The sequence below is a fragment of the Cololabis saira genome, chromosome 10 (genome assembly GCF_033807715.1).
Source record: "Cololabis saira isolate AMF1-May2022 chromosome 10, fColSai1.1, whole genome shotgun sequence".
Taxonomy (NCBI): Eukaryota; Metazoa; Chordata; class Actinopteri; order Beloniformes; family Belonidae; genus Cololabis; species Cololabis saira.
Genome location: NC_084596.1, coordinates 34,615,451 through 34,629,867, shown reverse-complemented (window position 1 = coordinate 34,629,867; position 14,417 = coordinate 34,615,451). Strand labels below are relative to the sequence as shown.

The following is a 14,417-nucleotide window of genomic DNA, read 5'->3' as shown; positions in this document are numbered from 1 at the left end:
CTTTCACATCAAATTATATATTATATAATCAGTGTACCGCAAGTCTTGCATTAAACAGATCAGAGAAACTTACTGCTTTGTATGACTATTTATTTTATTATGTATGCTTTTCTTCTATTATCTTTTCCTTGTAGATCACTGAACTGCACTGATCTCTAAACTATTTGGAAACAGTTTTTTACCCCTTTACAGATTGATGTGCAGCAACCATTGTTCCTTTAATACTATTACTGATATCTTTCCCTCTCAGTGTTATGTTTTTTCCTGTTTGTTCCATTTTTGTTGAACAAATATTGGCACAGTGACAAAAAGTAATATGTAATTGTTCGTTTTAGGTTGTATTTTTCCAGTATTACCATCGGATGATTAACTGTGGTTTTAGACTCAAAAAAAGAACAAGATTAAAAAAGGGAGTACTCATATTTGAATATCTACAACCAATCTTCTAACCTCCAAGAGCTGCTGGAGATTGTTTCATCACTTGAAACACCAATTGTCTGCTCCCATCAATGCCTGATTAAGGAGTCGGACAACAACAGGGGGCTGAAAACGCTGCCCTGAGGACCCCCATATACATGTTTTCAGGAACGTCCCTGAAATAAATCAGAGTCTTGATTCCTTCTGATCCCGACCCTGCAGCTCTTCTGGAGACCTCTGAGTAATACCGAGTCCTTATGTTCAGACACCACAAAACACAACAGCATAAATTAACCATTTAATAGATCTTCTCCAAAAGTTGAAATTCACAGATGTGATTTTCTCCCTTCAGACACAGTGACTGACAGGTGTCAGGCTGACTGACAGGTGTCAGATCGACTAGAAACTCAGGTCGTCAAAGAGGCACGATGAAGAGAAACCTACAGAAAAAAATATTTTCAAATAAAAACAAAACAAAAAATAAACTGGAATTAACAGACCCAAATCAGAGAGCAGCTAGCGGCGGTAGACCCCGAAGGCCACCAGGCTGAGGAAGATAGTGAGTCCGACCAGCGAGGCGGTGGCGGGGGCGGTGAAAAACTGCCGGTACTGGATCTGGCAATACCAGAGCACTGACAGCATGAGGACCAGCAGTGGCACCATAAGGCTTCCCACGTTCAGCGCCACCTGCACCTGGTCGGCGGGTCGCGGCCCTCCCGCCGACCCCCGAGAGGCATGCTGGGAAATGTGGCAGTGCAGGACACAGTTATGGACCAGGTTGAGGGAGGCCAGAGTCTGCGCGTCGTCCTGCAGCAGCTGGCCCTGGTAGATGAGGCGGACCTGCTGCTCCTGACCTGCGAAGTACGTCCTGAGACGTGCAGAGAAACACAGTTAGGGTAAGATCAATACACCAGATCAATCAGTGAAGTAGGGCTGGGCGGTATGGACTAAAAAATTTATCACGATAATTTATGGCATTTATCCCGATAACGATAAAAATGACGATAAAAAAAATACCAATTCAACTCCACCTTTGTAACTATAAATCTATCTCGCTCTCAGATCCGCCATGTTTGTTACACAAAAACCTCATCAACGGGAATTTATCCTATTTATCCTGTTTCCTTCCTTCCTTCCATCTTCCTTCCTGCTTCCTTCCATCTTCCTTCCTTCCTTCCTTCCTTCCTTCCTTCCTTCCTTCCTTCCTTCCTTCCTTCCTTCCTTCCTTCCTTCCTTCCTTCCTTCCTTCCTTCCTTCCTTCCTTCCTTCCTTCCTTCCCCCACACGTACGTTGTGCGTTGATTTAACGGCTTTGCACAAAAACGTCATCAAAGGGAATTTATAATTTTTACCGCAAGATGACAAATTCTTACCGTGGGGAATTTTTTTTGACGGTTTATCGTGAACGGTAAAACATCGCCCATTCCTACAGTGAAGCAGATCTACACCTGATACTCCTCTACAGTTGCAGTTCCTCTGCTGACCACCAGGAGCCAGCTCCAAAACTCAAACAGTCCTCTGTTAAATTCCAGCTTACGTATCACAAGCCTTTCACATTTCACTTAAAATTATATACAACCACTCATTTTTTAGCCCACAGTTTTTAGCCCGCAGTTACTAGTGAGTTGAGAATGAAGACCTCTATGAAAAGACCGGGACAAAGCCTCTGTGACATCACCCAGAGTGTTAAAGCCTGATTTTCAGAGCTCTGGAGAAACATGGGCAGAGCAAACAAACCCGACAGCTGATCTGAACCAGAGTTCTGACAGAACTCGGTCCTAGGACTAGGGTCCTTGCCTGTGGGCTAGTAGTCATGGGTCCAGGACCAACGGCTCAGCCAGAGGAGCCAGCTGCTGCCAGAGCTAGAAACTGGGAGTTCACACAGCAGCAACACTTGTCCGTGGATGTTTCTGACGTACCTTCGCCTTACCTTCGACAATCAATCAAATTTCCTCGCGGTCACTACACAGGTCAACCACATGTCTTGAAACAGTCACGACCCATCTCTCCTCTGTAGATGTTCAAACCATCTTAATCTGGGCTCTGACCTTTTCCTCCAAAACATCTAACATCCACTGATGTACTCATTCCTGACACTTTTCTGCATCCATTCCAACCTGGTTGCAAACTCTTCTTCACCTCTTTTCTACACGTTCCATTAAATTTAAATCCTCCACCTTCTTTATCTCTGCTGCCTGTAGTCTGACTTTTCCACTTGTGTTCCTCTCATTCACACACATGTTCTCTGTCTTGCTCATCCTGTCAGTGCATACCTCCACCTGTTCAGATTTTCCTCCATCTACTCCCTGATATCACTATAGATCACAATGTCATCTGCAAACACCATGGTCCATGTAGATTCCTATCTGACTTCATGTGTCAGTCTCTCCATCACCAAAGCAAACAAGAAGGGGCTCAATCCTCGATACGGTCTCACCTTCTCCTTGAATTCCTCTGTGATACCTATGGCACACTTCACTCTTGTCCTATACAAGTACCCTAACCCTAACCTGCACCACTCTAACGTATGTCTGTGCTACTCCAGACTTCCTCATACAATACCATAGCTCCTCTCTCAGCACCCTGTCATCTGCTTTCTCAAGGTCTACAAAGACACAATGCAGCTCCCTCTGACCTTCTCTCCCTCTGTACTTAACATTAACATCCTCAAAGAAATGATCTCATAATTTAATAGGGATGGGTTAAAAATATCGATATAAATGTGTAGGAACGATTATCGATACATAAATCCAAGTATCGATTTGAAAAAATAAAAATATATTGCGATTCTTTCCCCATTTTTACCACCCCGTGCTCCTACCTAAGTAACAGTCCTGGGCATTGCCATCCTCTACCAACCCCGGGAGGGCCCCGCACTGAGCTCAGGTCTCCTCTTTACTTGAGGAGTGAGCAGGCCGCTTCTTTTCACCAGACAGGGTGGGGTTTCTCTGGCCGGACGTAGCGCGTGGAAGGATCACGTTATTCCGGCCGGATCCTCCCCACCCCGTCTGGCGCCCCGGTTGGCCAGAGGGGGCATGTAGAGCCCAGGACTGTTGCATGTTTTTGTGAGGGTAGCTCACATTAACTACCCAAGGGAACACGGGGAGAAAATGCAAACTCCACAGAAAGGCCCTTTGGCCAACCCCACCCAGGGTGCTGAAGTCATGGGGGAACTAACACGCACTTCAGCGCCCACAGCGTCCCCGGCGGGAATTGAACCCAGGATCTTCTTGCTGTGAGACGGCTGCACTACCTGCTGCACCACCGTGCCCCTCGATTTTTTTTTTATTATTTTTTTTTGGAGAATCCCATCCATTGCCAAAGCAAAATTGGTATTGTAACTAGAATATTGATACCGAATCGTATCGACTTGGGACCTAGTGTACCGGAATCGTACAGGGAGGTCAGTGATGATACCCAGCTCTAATCTGTAATACTCTTTTTGTTTACAAAAACTCACTTCTGCCCTTAGTCCAGCTTCCACAACTCTTTCCCATAACCTCATTGTATGGTTCATCAACTTTATTCCTCCGTCATTGGCACAACTCTGCACGTCTCCTTTGTCCTTAAAGATCGGCACCATCACACTTCTCCGTTTCTGAGGTATCCTCTCCGTCTTTAATCCATCACTCTTGTTGAGTGTCCTCGTCAAAAACTCTATTGCGACCTCTCCTAGACACATCCATACCTTCACAGGTATATTATAATTCTTCATCCTCTTCAATGCCCTCCTAACTTCACCTCTCCTACTCTGTTCTCTTTTTATTTTCTTCATTCATCAATTCTTCAAAGTACTCATTCCATATTCCTAATAGACTTCTGACTCCTGTCAATACATTTCAATCTCTATCCTTAATCATTCTAACCTGCTGCACGACTTTTCATTTGTATCTCTCTGCCTCGCCAACCTGTATAAATCACCCTTTGTCACGTCTCGCTTCACCTTACACATCTCCCTGTAATCCATTCCTCCTGTCCCCTCAGTGTCCCACTTAGCTAACCTCTTTCTCTGTACATGCTCCTGCATTTGTTCATACCACCAAGTCTCCTCATCTACTTTCCTGCCAGATGTTACACCAAGTAGTCCCTTACCCGCTTCCCTGATCAAATTAGCTTTAGTTTTACAGTCTCCTGGAGGCACCTCCTGGCCACCCAGAGTCTTTCTCAACTCCTCCTCGAGAACCACAGAACACTCCTTCTTTTTCAGCTTCCACCACAACTAACAACAGTATCTGATATTTGTACTCATGCTGGTTATCAGTTGGGAGACGATGTGCAAGGTAGGTTTAAATAAGAATTAGAAAAATGTTAGGCAGGAAGAGTGAAAAAAAAAACATGGGTTCTGGGGTTCCAGCCTCCAATGACTAGTTTCTTGTAGTTTACGCTCATGCTAGGCCAGGGGTCGGCAACCCAAAATGTTGAAAGAGCCATATTGGACCAAAAACACAAAAAACATATGTCTGGAGCCGCAAAAAATGAAGTCTTGTATAAGCCTTAGAATGAAGGCAACACATGCTGCATGTATCTATATTAGTTATAACTGGGGGAAGGTTTTTTTCATTATGCACTTGCACAAAGTCGAAATGTCAAGATTAATGTTGAAGTACAATCTTGAGAAAAAAGTCGAAATGTCGAGAAAAAAGTCGAAATGTTAAAAGTCAAAATGTTGAGAAAAAAGTCGAAATGTCGAGGAAATAGTCAAAATTTCGTGAAAAAAGTCGAAATGTTGAGAAAAAAGTCTAAATGTCAAGAAAAAAGTCAAAATTTCGAGAAAAAAGTCGAAATGTCAAGATTAATGTTGAAGTACAATCTTGAGAAAAGTTGAAATTTCGAGAAAAAAGTCGAAATGTTAAGTCAAAATTTCGTGGAAAAAAGTGGAAATGTTGAGAAAAAAGTCGAAATGTCAAGAAAAAAGTCAAAATTTCGAGAAAAAAGTTGAAAATGTCGAGATTAATGTTGAAGTACAATCTCGAGAAAAAAGTTGAAATGTCGAGAAAAGTCGAAATGTTGAGAAAAAGTCAAAAGGTTGAGAAAAAAGTCAAAATTTTGAGAAAAAAGTCGAAATGTCGAGATTAAAAAAGGAAAAAATAAAAAAGAGAAAAAGAAGAAAAAAAAGGAAAAAAGGAGAGAAAAAAGAGAAAAAAAATGGAAAAAAAAAACATTTTTTTTTAAAGTTCCAGGGAGCCACTAGGGCGGCGCTAAAGAGCTGCATGCAGCTCGCGGGTTGCCGACCCCTGTGCTAGCCTATCATACAATCCAAGTCTGCATTCTGATCAAATCCATCCGTCCTCACAACAAAACAACTTCTCATATGAGGTGAGCATCCCAAGTTGTCACATTGGCTTCACCAGAAGCATTTTGCCCAGAACAGCGTCCCGTGACTGGCTCTGGGTCGGCCAGGAAGGATGCAAGGATGAAGGTGGTTTGTTGTGTCTCAGGGCCGTGGATGTAAATCATGATCAGACCACAGCGGTATGACTTTCAATGACAAACCCTAGAAAACCCCCATGAGTCTGAGGGTTGACCAGATGTTGTTCCAACATTTTTTGGATCAACTCGGGCTGGGTAGAATCAGCTCCTGCCAATATGGCAACTGCCAGTGCTCAAAAAAATGTACCATGCCAGGTGAATAAAGCAATACATTTCTCTAGTCAGCTTAACTAATAGCCATTCATCATTACATTAATTCAGTGTTTGCTGATGCAGTTGTCATTTCGGATTTTGCCACTGAAACATCATCTGCAACGAGGTATTCCCCAGAAAAGTTGTCCAGCAGCTCTGCAGCTCCCCCAGGGTGGATCGGCTAAAGGAGCGTGAGGCCAGAACTAGTTTTGATTGACATGTAATTGACAAGTTCCAGTCAGCGGTTCAGAAACCTCCACAATATGTCACAGATCACCTGTTCAGTAATGTTTAAGTCTCTGGAGGATTATAATATGGCACAACCCAAAGTCAAAGTCCGGTCAAAATTATGGCTTCTGCTGTGGAGGCGTATTGTATTTTGGAATAAAGTAAAGTTTACAGGACTGTCTCAGAAAATTTGAATATTGTGATAAAGTTCTTTATTTTCTGTAATGCAATTTAAAAAATGTCATACATTATGGATTCATTACAAATCAACTGAAATATTGCAAGCCTTTTATTATTTTAATAAATATATTTTTGATTATGGCTTACAGTTTAAGATTAAGATTCCCAGAATATTCTAATTTTTTGAGATAGAATATTTGAGTTTTCTTAAGCTGTAAGCCAGGATCAGCAATATTAAAATAATAAAAGGCTTGCAATATTTCAGTTGATTTGTAATGACTCCAGAATGTATGACATTTTTGTAATTGCATTACAGAAAATCACAATATTCTAATTTTCTGAGACAGTCCTGTACAAGCCAGACTGGTCAATACCATTTTGAAAACATACACTGTGATACAATGTGTTTTTGTGCAATAGTAAGTGAAACAGCACAAAGATGTGATACAGTACGTGGCGCTGCAGTATACTATGATGTATTACGGAGTATTACAGAGCAGTACGGGGTGGTTACCGTTTGATGTATCCGATGGTGTCCTGCGGTTTGACCTGAGCAGTTCTCTCTGTGTCATTCAGGAATTTTAGTCGGACCACCATGTTTCTCTGATTCAACAGAGTCTCTCCTCTGTTCCTCAACCCATCTCCTTCCCCCACCTCCCCCTCATCCTGCACTGAGGTGGGCGGAGCCTCAGATACAGAGCTGTCATTCACAGAGCTGGTGGCTGACGACGATGCAGAGAAGGATGCTGAAGTGCTGCTGGTGGAGCCGAGAGGGGCGTCCAGGTGGGCTGAACCAGAAGGCACCGGGCCTGTGGTGGGGCTGAACAGGTGCTCCGGTGGCTCTGAGGTGCGAGTGGAGATCCAGGCGAGCAGCAACACCATCAGCAGCAGCAGCGAGCCGAAGAGCAGCGTCACCTCATCGCCGACACCTTCGATCAGAGCCATCGCCCACGACAACGCACCTGCAGACAGGGGGCGGGGCTTAGCTTCAGCAGGATCAAACCATCCTAGTTCATTGATCAACCCTTTTGTCCCCCTGTAACATCTCTGGCCAGAGTAAATGAAGATGGAACAAAGCATAAACATAGAAATTTCACTCTGACAAGTAATAAAAGATTCATATTCAGATATATTATATAGCAGTGGTCTTCAACCCTGGTCCTCGAGATCTACTGTCCTGCATGTTTTAGATGCGACCCTGCTTCAGCACACCGTGATACATGAGCTGTGTCATCAACAGAACTGTCCAGACCTTGATAATAAATCTAATGAGGACCGTTAATTAGAATCAGGTGTGTTGAGGCCGGGAAACATCCAAAACATGCGGGACAGTTGATCTTGAGGACAAGGGTTGGTGAGCACTGTTATATAGATTCTGCTTTAGTAGCCTACTGCATTGTGGCAGAGAGTATGTTGGGTATAAGTGGGCATTTTTCTGTGCTGAACTGACAAAGTATACTCTGACAACGTATGTACCACCACCTCATAGCCTGACATATACCTACTCAGAAAAGTGTAATTTAAAAAAATGTTTTGGTCCACTGGGTAACATTTTATTTCCTTCTACGTCAATAACACATAATCACACACCCAGACAGACGTAAACACTCAACTTTGCAAACAATCGCCAAGAAAGTTTCAAACACTTGCCCACATGGACACAAACAATCACCCAGACGGATGCAAACACAAACCTGTGCAGATGTAAATACCCACTGGTCCTGGTATCAAACCGGTGTGCATTGTACTTATACTGCACAGTGTGGTGCTGGTCCATGTGGTACCGGCACTGGTCCTGGTCAGCTTAGTACAGGCAGAGGTGTCAAGTAACAAAGTACAAATACTTCGTTACCTTACTTAAGTAGAAATTTTGGTTATCTATACTTCACTGGAGTTATTATTTTTCAGACGACTTTTTACTTTTACTCCTTACATTTTCACGCAATTATCTGTACTTTTAAATCTTTACATTTTAAAAACAGCCTCGTTACTCTATTTCATTTCGGCCTTTAAAAAAAACACTATCCATTTAAATTCCGGATAGAGTGAATTTGGTTGTGGTTGTTTCAGATGTTCTTGTCCAGTTTTGTTCTTACATCCGTTCCCTCAGATTCCTGCAACTAAACTTGGATGTACATTCCAATAAAGGTTAGGATAAATGATAACATGCCTCTGAAGTTTGACTTTTTGCACCATTACAATACTTATAGGCAACTAGTCATCATATCTCCTCCTCTCTGAAACACATGTTAATGCTCTATAGTACACATATGGGTTCTTTAATATATTTGCAATATACTAAGATGCATTCATTTTCAATGGCTTTTGTCCTTAATGGCTTTTTTCCCCCTTACATTACTTTTACTTTTATACTTTAAGTAGTTTTGAAACCAGTACTTTTATACTTTTACTTGAGTAAAAAACTTGAGTTGATACTTCAACTTCTACAGGAGTATTTTTAAACTCTAGTATCTTTACTTCTACCCGAGTAATGAATGTGAATACTTTTGACACCTCTGAGTACTGGTACTGGTCAGTTTAGTACAGGTCCTGGTCAGTTCAGTACTGGTACTGGTCCTGGTATGTGATCCAGAAACCAGCCACGTGTCGTATGTAAACAACAATCGTTCTGATCAGTTCAAATATCTGAAGTGTGGTAGTAGAACCCTCATGGATCCTGCTGATCACTGATCGATCTCAGCTCATCAGGATGGACAGTACCATCATGTTACCACACCGACCCACGTCACGTGACCAGCGGACCGCAGCTCACCTGCCCACACCTGTGCGTCCGCTCAGGTGACGAGGCCGAACCCGGAATTGATCATCCGATTGCTGAACCCGGCGAGCTCAGGTGAGCTCACCTGAGCTCAGAACTGTCAAACAGGAAGGCAGCTCAGTGCAGCTGCAGCTAACAGCTGCACGGATGCCTGGATCTTTGACTTACACTCGTACAAACCCACGGATCCATTCAGAAACACACTCACCTGTCGCACCATAAACAATCGCATCAGTTCTGCCCAGGTAAAGACTCACCTGTTCAGTTCATAAACATCATATCCTCGTTAGCTCCCAGGCTAACAGGCTAACCTCCGCCGATCACAGCACTTCCTGCTGCCGCTGCTGCTTCCTCTGCGCGCGCAGCGGCGCATGCGCACTCCCGCCACCTGCCGGGCAAAGGATTTTATTACGTTGTATCTGTAATTATTATTATTATTATTATTATTATTATTATTAACCTGCCCTGATACAAATGACTGTCATTAACAGACTTGAGCAGACTTTAATGATGCTGATGGTGACCTGTAATTGGAAGCAGGTGTGTTAATGCAAGGCAACACCCTGAGGACCAGAGTTAAAGCGCACTGTCCTAGAGACCTGAGACTTCCTCTGTGTGATCAGGGTCCCATTCTGCTCATATTTGATCAGTCATAGCGCCACAATAATATACAAGCCCCTTCAGGGTCTCTCCTTTTCCAAGTACTTCATATGGAACAATAGGATGTATGTTATAATACATTTTTATTTTTTGACAACTGGTTTAGAAATTATATCGTGTTGTTGAGTAAACTTTTTAATGAAGAAGGCGATCCTTTCAGTTACCAAGCATTTCTGTGTCATTTTAATATTCTTGTGAGCTGTTGTATCTGATGCTGTTCCAGCAGGTGTGGGTTGAGTAGGTGCCAATGAGCTACCCAGCCTGAATTCAGTCAATGTTATAATTACACAGTAAAACAAATTCATCTCAGAAAATACGTAGTGAGGAAATAAATGCCAGATGGAGGGTTTTTGAGGCAATTTTTAATCCAATCAACTTTGAATGTGTTAATTTTAGTGAAGTCAAGAAAATCAAGACCTGCTATAGTTATTCATCAAAAAATATTGTTTTTTTTTTTAATGTAATGGGTTTTGGTCCTCCAAATAAAGTTGCAGAGCATCTGATCAACATATTTACAAGTCATTTATCATTCAACAGGAAATAGCTGCATAAGTAAGCCTATATTCCTTTCACTTTAGAGTGTAATGTTCTGGCCCGGAGGGGCACGTCTCCTTAGAGTCTTGAGTTAAGTTTTTCTTTGTTCTTTATAAAATTGGGCCGAAGTTCAAATCACATCTGATAATCTGTTTCTTTGTTTACGTTTCCTGGGTAGCAGTTTCTTTAGCAGGGATATTGTAAATAGAAGACATTCCACAGCTCACACATCCCATTTCACATTTAAGACCTGAAGCATTAGCAAATATTCTAATTACTTCAAGTGCCAGAAGGACTTAAGGACCTAGAAAATTAGCTACTTGACTGATTATGATTTTTCTGCCCAGAATGGACATACTTTTCAGCTGACTAGTTCTGATATGATTAGCTCATAGCTGAGTAGACAAGCAGGAATAAATAAGAGGAAGTAGGACAACCCTATCATATTCCATGTTTCAGTTCAATTCTTGGGGGTGGCCTATTTTTGAGATGAATTGAGCTATTTCCATTACCATATAAAGTTTTAATTGTTCTGCAAAAGAAGTGACAAGGCCAAATGTAGAAGGTGTGTTAAATATGAACCCGTGTTTGAGTCACAAGCTTTGTAAAAGTCCAGGAAAAGAATACAATTTTAATTATCGATCAACTCTGGGTAATATAATATGTCAAGCACACCTCATATTATTGGAGAAATGCCTATTTCTTAAAAAAAAAAACTGTGTTTCATCAATGAGATCATCCAAGACTAAACAAACCTCCAGGTTCATTATGACATCTATAAAGAGAACCTTCACTCTTATAATTTACAACTGAGGAATGCAAGCAAGCCCTACTTCTCTGACATCATCACTAAAAACAGTCATAAGGCTCGGGTCTTATTTGCTACAGTTGACAGGCTAACAAATCGCCTCGTATCCGTGGCAACTGAATTTCTTTCAACGATGGCCTGCAATGACTTTGCCAAATTCTTCCAAAATATTAGACGAGCAGTTGGTACATCAGCAGCAGGTTCAGCATATGTACCATATCCACCGAAAACCGGTCTAAACACCATGACACAGTTTCTTCCCATTATTAGCAAAGACCTGGAGGACATCTGACATCATCTGAACTGCTCTTGCTGTTTAGACATCCTGCCAACAGTTTTTTTTTTTTCAAAAAGATTTTGGAGGAGAACTGTTGTCTGGAACAAACTCCCAGAAAGCCTCAGATCAGCTGAAAAAGTTTATTGTTGATGCCATAAAGCTGAAAACAAGCCCGTTCTCCTACAGGGATACAATCATTTCTTATCTGGATTTGTCAGACTACAGGACCGCTTCACTTGGGCTGGATCCATCTGTATTTTTATTATTATTATTATTATCATTATCATTATTAGAGGGCTTTAAGTTCAGGTTGAAGACTCACCTGTTCTTAGCTGTTTCTGAGTAAAGCTCTAAACCTGCACTGGTACTTTTCAAAACTTAATATTTTAACTACTGATTTTATCTGAGTTTCATTTATTGCTCTTATTTCTTTCTTTTCTCTTTACATTTTAAATGATGCTCTTTATTTATGTTTTAATGTCTTTGTAAAGCACTTTGAATCACCTTGTTGTTGAATTGCAAAATATGCCTATTGCCTAATTTTAACTGCTTCACAAAGATAGTAGCCAGGATTTTGTAATAGTCATTTAGAAAACTGATTGGACAGGTAATTTTTCAGTTTAGGGATAATAAGTGTAATTAACCCTTGTGTTAAACTTGGAGGGAGGGGTAGAGAGGGTGCCCTTAGCATTACATAGCAATATAATATACTGGGAGCTAGTTCTTTGGAGAATGATTTGTAAAACTCTGAGAACCATCTGTCCCAGCGGATTATTATTCCTCAGGCTTTCAATTGAGTCTAACAATTATTTTAAAGATATTGGACGATCACAAAATTCTTGGTCAGGGCTGATTTGCTTAGTGTCTGTCAAAGAATTTCAAAACGTTGCAGCATGATCTTCCCAGTATTTAGAGCTGTTTAGTTTTATGGAAAACAGAGCAAAAGTTGGCAATACAGGCTGCATCACTTCACACGGCATGATCCATCTGGAGTTGGCAATCTGCTGAGTTCCTGTCTGAAATTAAATTTATTTTTCGTAATGTTGTTGTGCGCATGCGCACCTCCCGAACCACCAGCCAGCTCCTCCCCCTCCGAAAGAATCAAGAGGTGGGAATGTACCGGATGTCAAAGAGTTTGTGTTTCAAAATAAGAGTCCCAATAATAAAAATAATAATAAAAAACAACTTTGTGTCTTTTTATTGACATGCTCATTATTGATGGCCCTTGTTTCTTATTTTCAGCTTTTTATGTGTGATGTTTTTCTCTTTTTCTGGCACAAGGAAAAAAGTAATATATTTTTTGTATAACCCTGAGACTCACTGCGATCAACCTTTTTATTTTATTTTTTAACCAAAAACAACAACCAAAACAAACAAAATATTAAAAAAACGAGACATTACAGTTTGACTATGACTGTCCAAGATTCCCTTCAGCTCTCAGGTCAGAATGTAGCAGATCATCAATGTTTTCAGGTCCTGGATGAAAAACAAAAGCATGCACTGACTGGCCCCAACAAGCAGGTGTGTAGATAACTGACTGCAGCCTTTGGAGAGCTGGGTCTAGGTGAGGGCCAGGTAAATCAAATATTTCCAAGAGTGCAGGCCAACCTGGAGGGGAACTCAACTGAAGGAACCAGCTGTTCTGGGCTGCTGCCAAGACTAACAAGCTAGAAGTGCTTCAGTTACACCTGGGGTCCGTTTCACAAAGCAGGTTTAGTGAAAACTCTGAGTCATTTAACCCTGAAATGAGGGAAACTCTGAGTTTTCCGTTTCACAAAGGGAGGTAACTCAAACCAGAGAAAGAGAGGTAACTCTAGCCTGTTTCACAAAGAGAGGTAACTTAAGCTCTCGGTCAGTTACCGTAGTAACAGACGCTCTGAACCTAACCTGGGGCCTGTACTACGAAGCAAGTTCAACATATCCAGGATATCTTTTCCTTATCCAGATTCACTAACCCGGACAATTGCAATCACGCTAAGCGGTCACACGACGGTGGTTATCAACTCGGTAGATCGACCCAGCTTTCTCCAATCTGGATATGAGCGCGTGCACATAAAAGGGGCGGTGTTTTCAGCGCATGACCAATCGCAAGCATGGAGAAGTCCGCTGTCAGAGCCGCTTATTTCAGTAGCGAAGAGCAAACAATAATTTTACGGAAATATGATGAGTATAGGCATATAATACAGGCAAAAAGCAACACAGTTGCAGCTGCAAAATGCAGGAAAGACAGCTGGCAAAAGATCGCTGACTGTATAAATGCGTAAATTCATAGGGATATAGGGGTTAATTTGTGCCGGATCCTGCCGGAACAAGATCCGGCACCTCTCGATTTTGGCCTCCCTGCGTTCCGGGACTTATTTGGGCAGATCCGGCACCTCTCGTATATATAAAACAATAATAATATAAAAAAGTTTTTTTTAATGTATAAAAAATAATAATATGCATAAATTCATTTACAGAACAAATCCCAAGCATTTCATGTTGTTTATAAAGATTTAACGTCATTTGAAAGAGTCGGAGATTTGTTGATGCAATGAAAAGATGGGCCAGCAAACCACGCCCCCGACCAAAAAAACTTTGGAAATTTGCTGGATCTGGGGAGCCAGCAGCGAGCAACGCAAACATGTCAAAAAGACAGCTGAATTTACTGTCTTTTTTCAAAAAGAAGGAAGAGTTGCATGATTCTTCAAAACGAATCAGAAAAGCAACAAGCGGCGATGAGGGCAGCTGCAGCGGAGCACATACACATGAATGGATTTGTGTCGGTTGCTGTGGATTATGTTCTCACTACAAATAAAAAAACGGGCTGAAGCCCCCCATAATTTGATCTCAGCCCCCCCAAAATTAAGAGGACATTTTTCCCTTTCCAACGATACCAATATCGTGTTTGTACAATTTAAAACGGCGTTATTT

General features: G+C 41.6%; 1 protein-coding gene across 1 annotated transcript; it reads right to left on the bottom strand.

The window, feature by feature from the left end:
* Positions 1 to 702: 702 nt before the first annotated feature.
* Positions 703 to 9,599, bottom strand: tmub1 (transmembrane and ubiquitin-like domain containing 1). The gene is made up of 3 exons (XM_061732728.1): positions 9,483 to 9,599; positions 6,961 to 7,408; positions 703 to 1,285 (listed from the first exon to the last, which is right to left on the bottom strand). Exons 2-3 carry the CDS (start codon positions 7,389 to 7,391, stop codon positions 934 to 936), a joined length of 783 nt encoding a protein of 260 aa, XP_061588712.1. The 5' UTR covers positions 7,392 to 7,408; positions 9,483 to 9,599; the 3' UTR covers positions 703 to 933.
* Positions 9,600 to 14,417: the final 4,818 nt, after the last annotated feature.

Bases quoted from the DNA above. Each gene is read 5' to 3' on its own strand.
- tmub1 (XM_061732728.1), bottom strand. From the start codon at position 7,391: ATGGCTCTGATCGAAGGTGTCGGCGATGAGGTGACGCTGCTCTTCGGC. The intron at 1,286-6,960 runs GTAACCACCCCG...TGCACGTCTCAG, and splicing joins ACCATCGGATACATCAAACG to GACGTACTTCGCAGGTCAGG.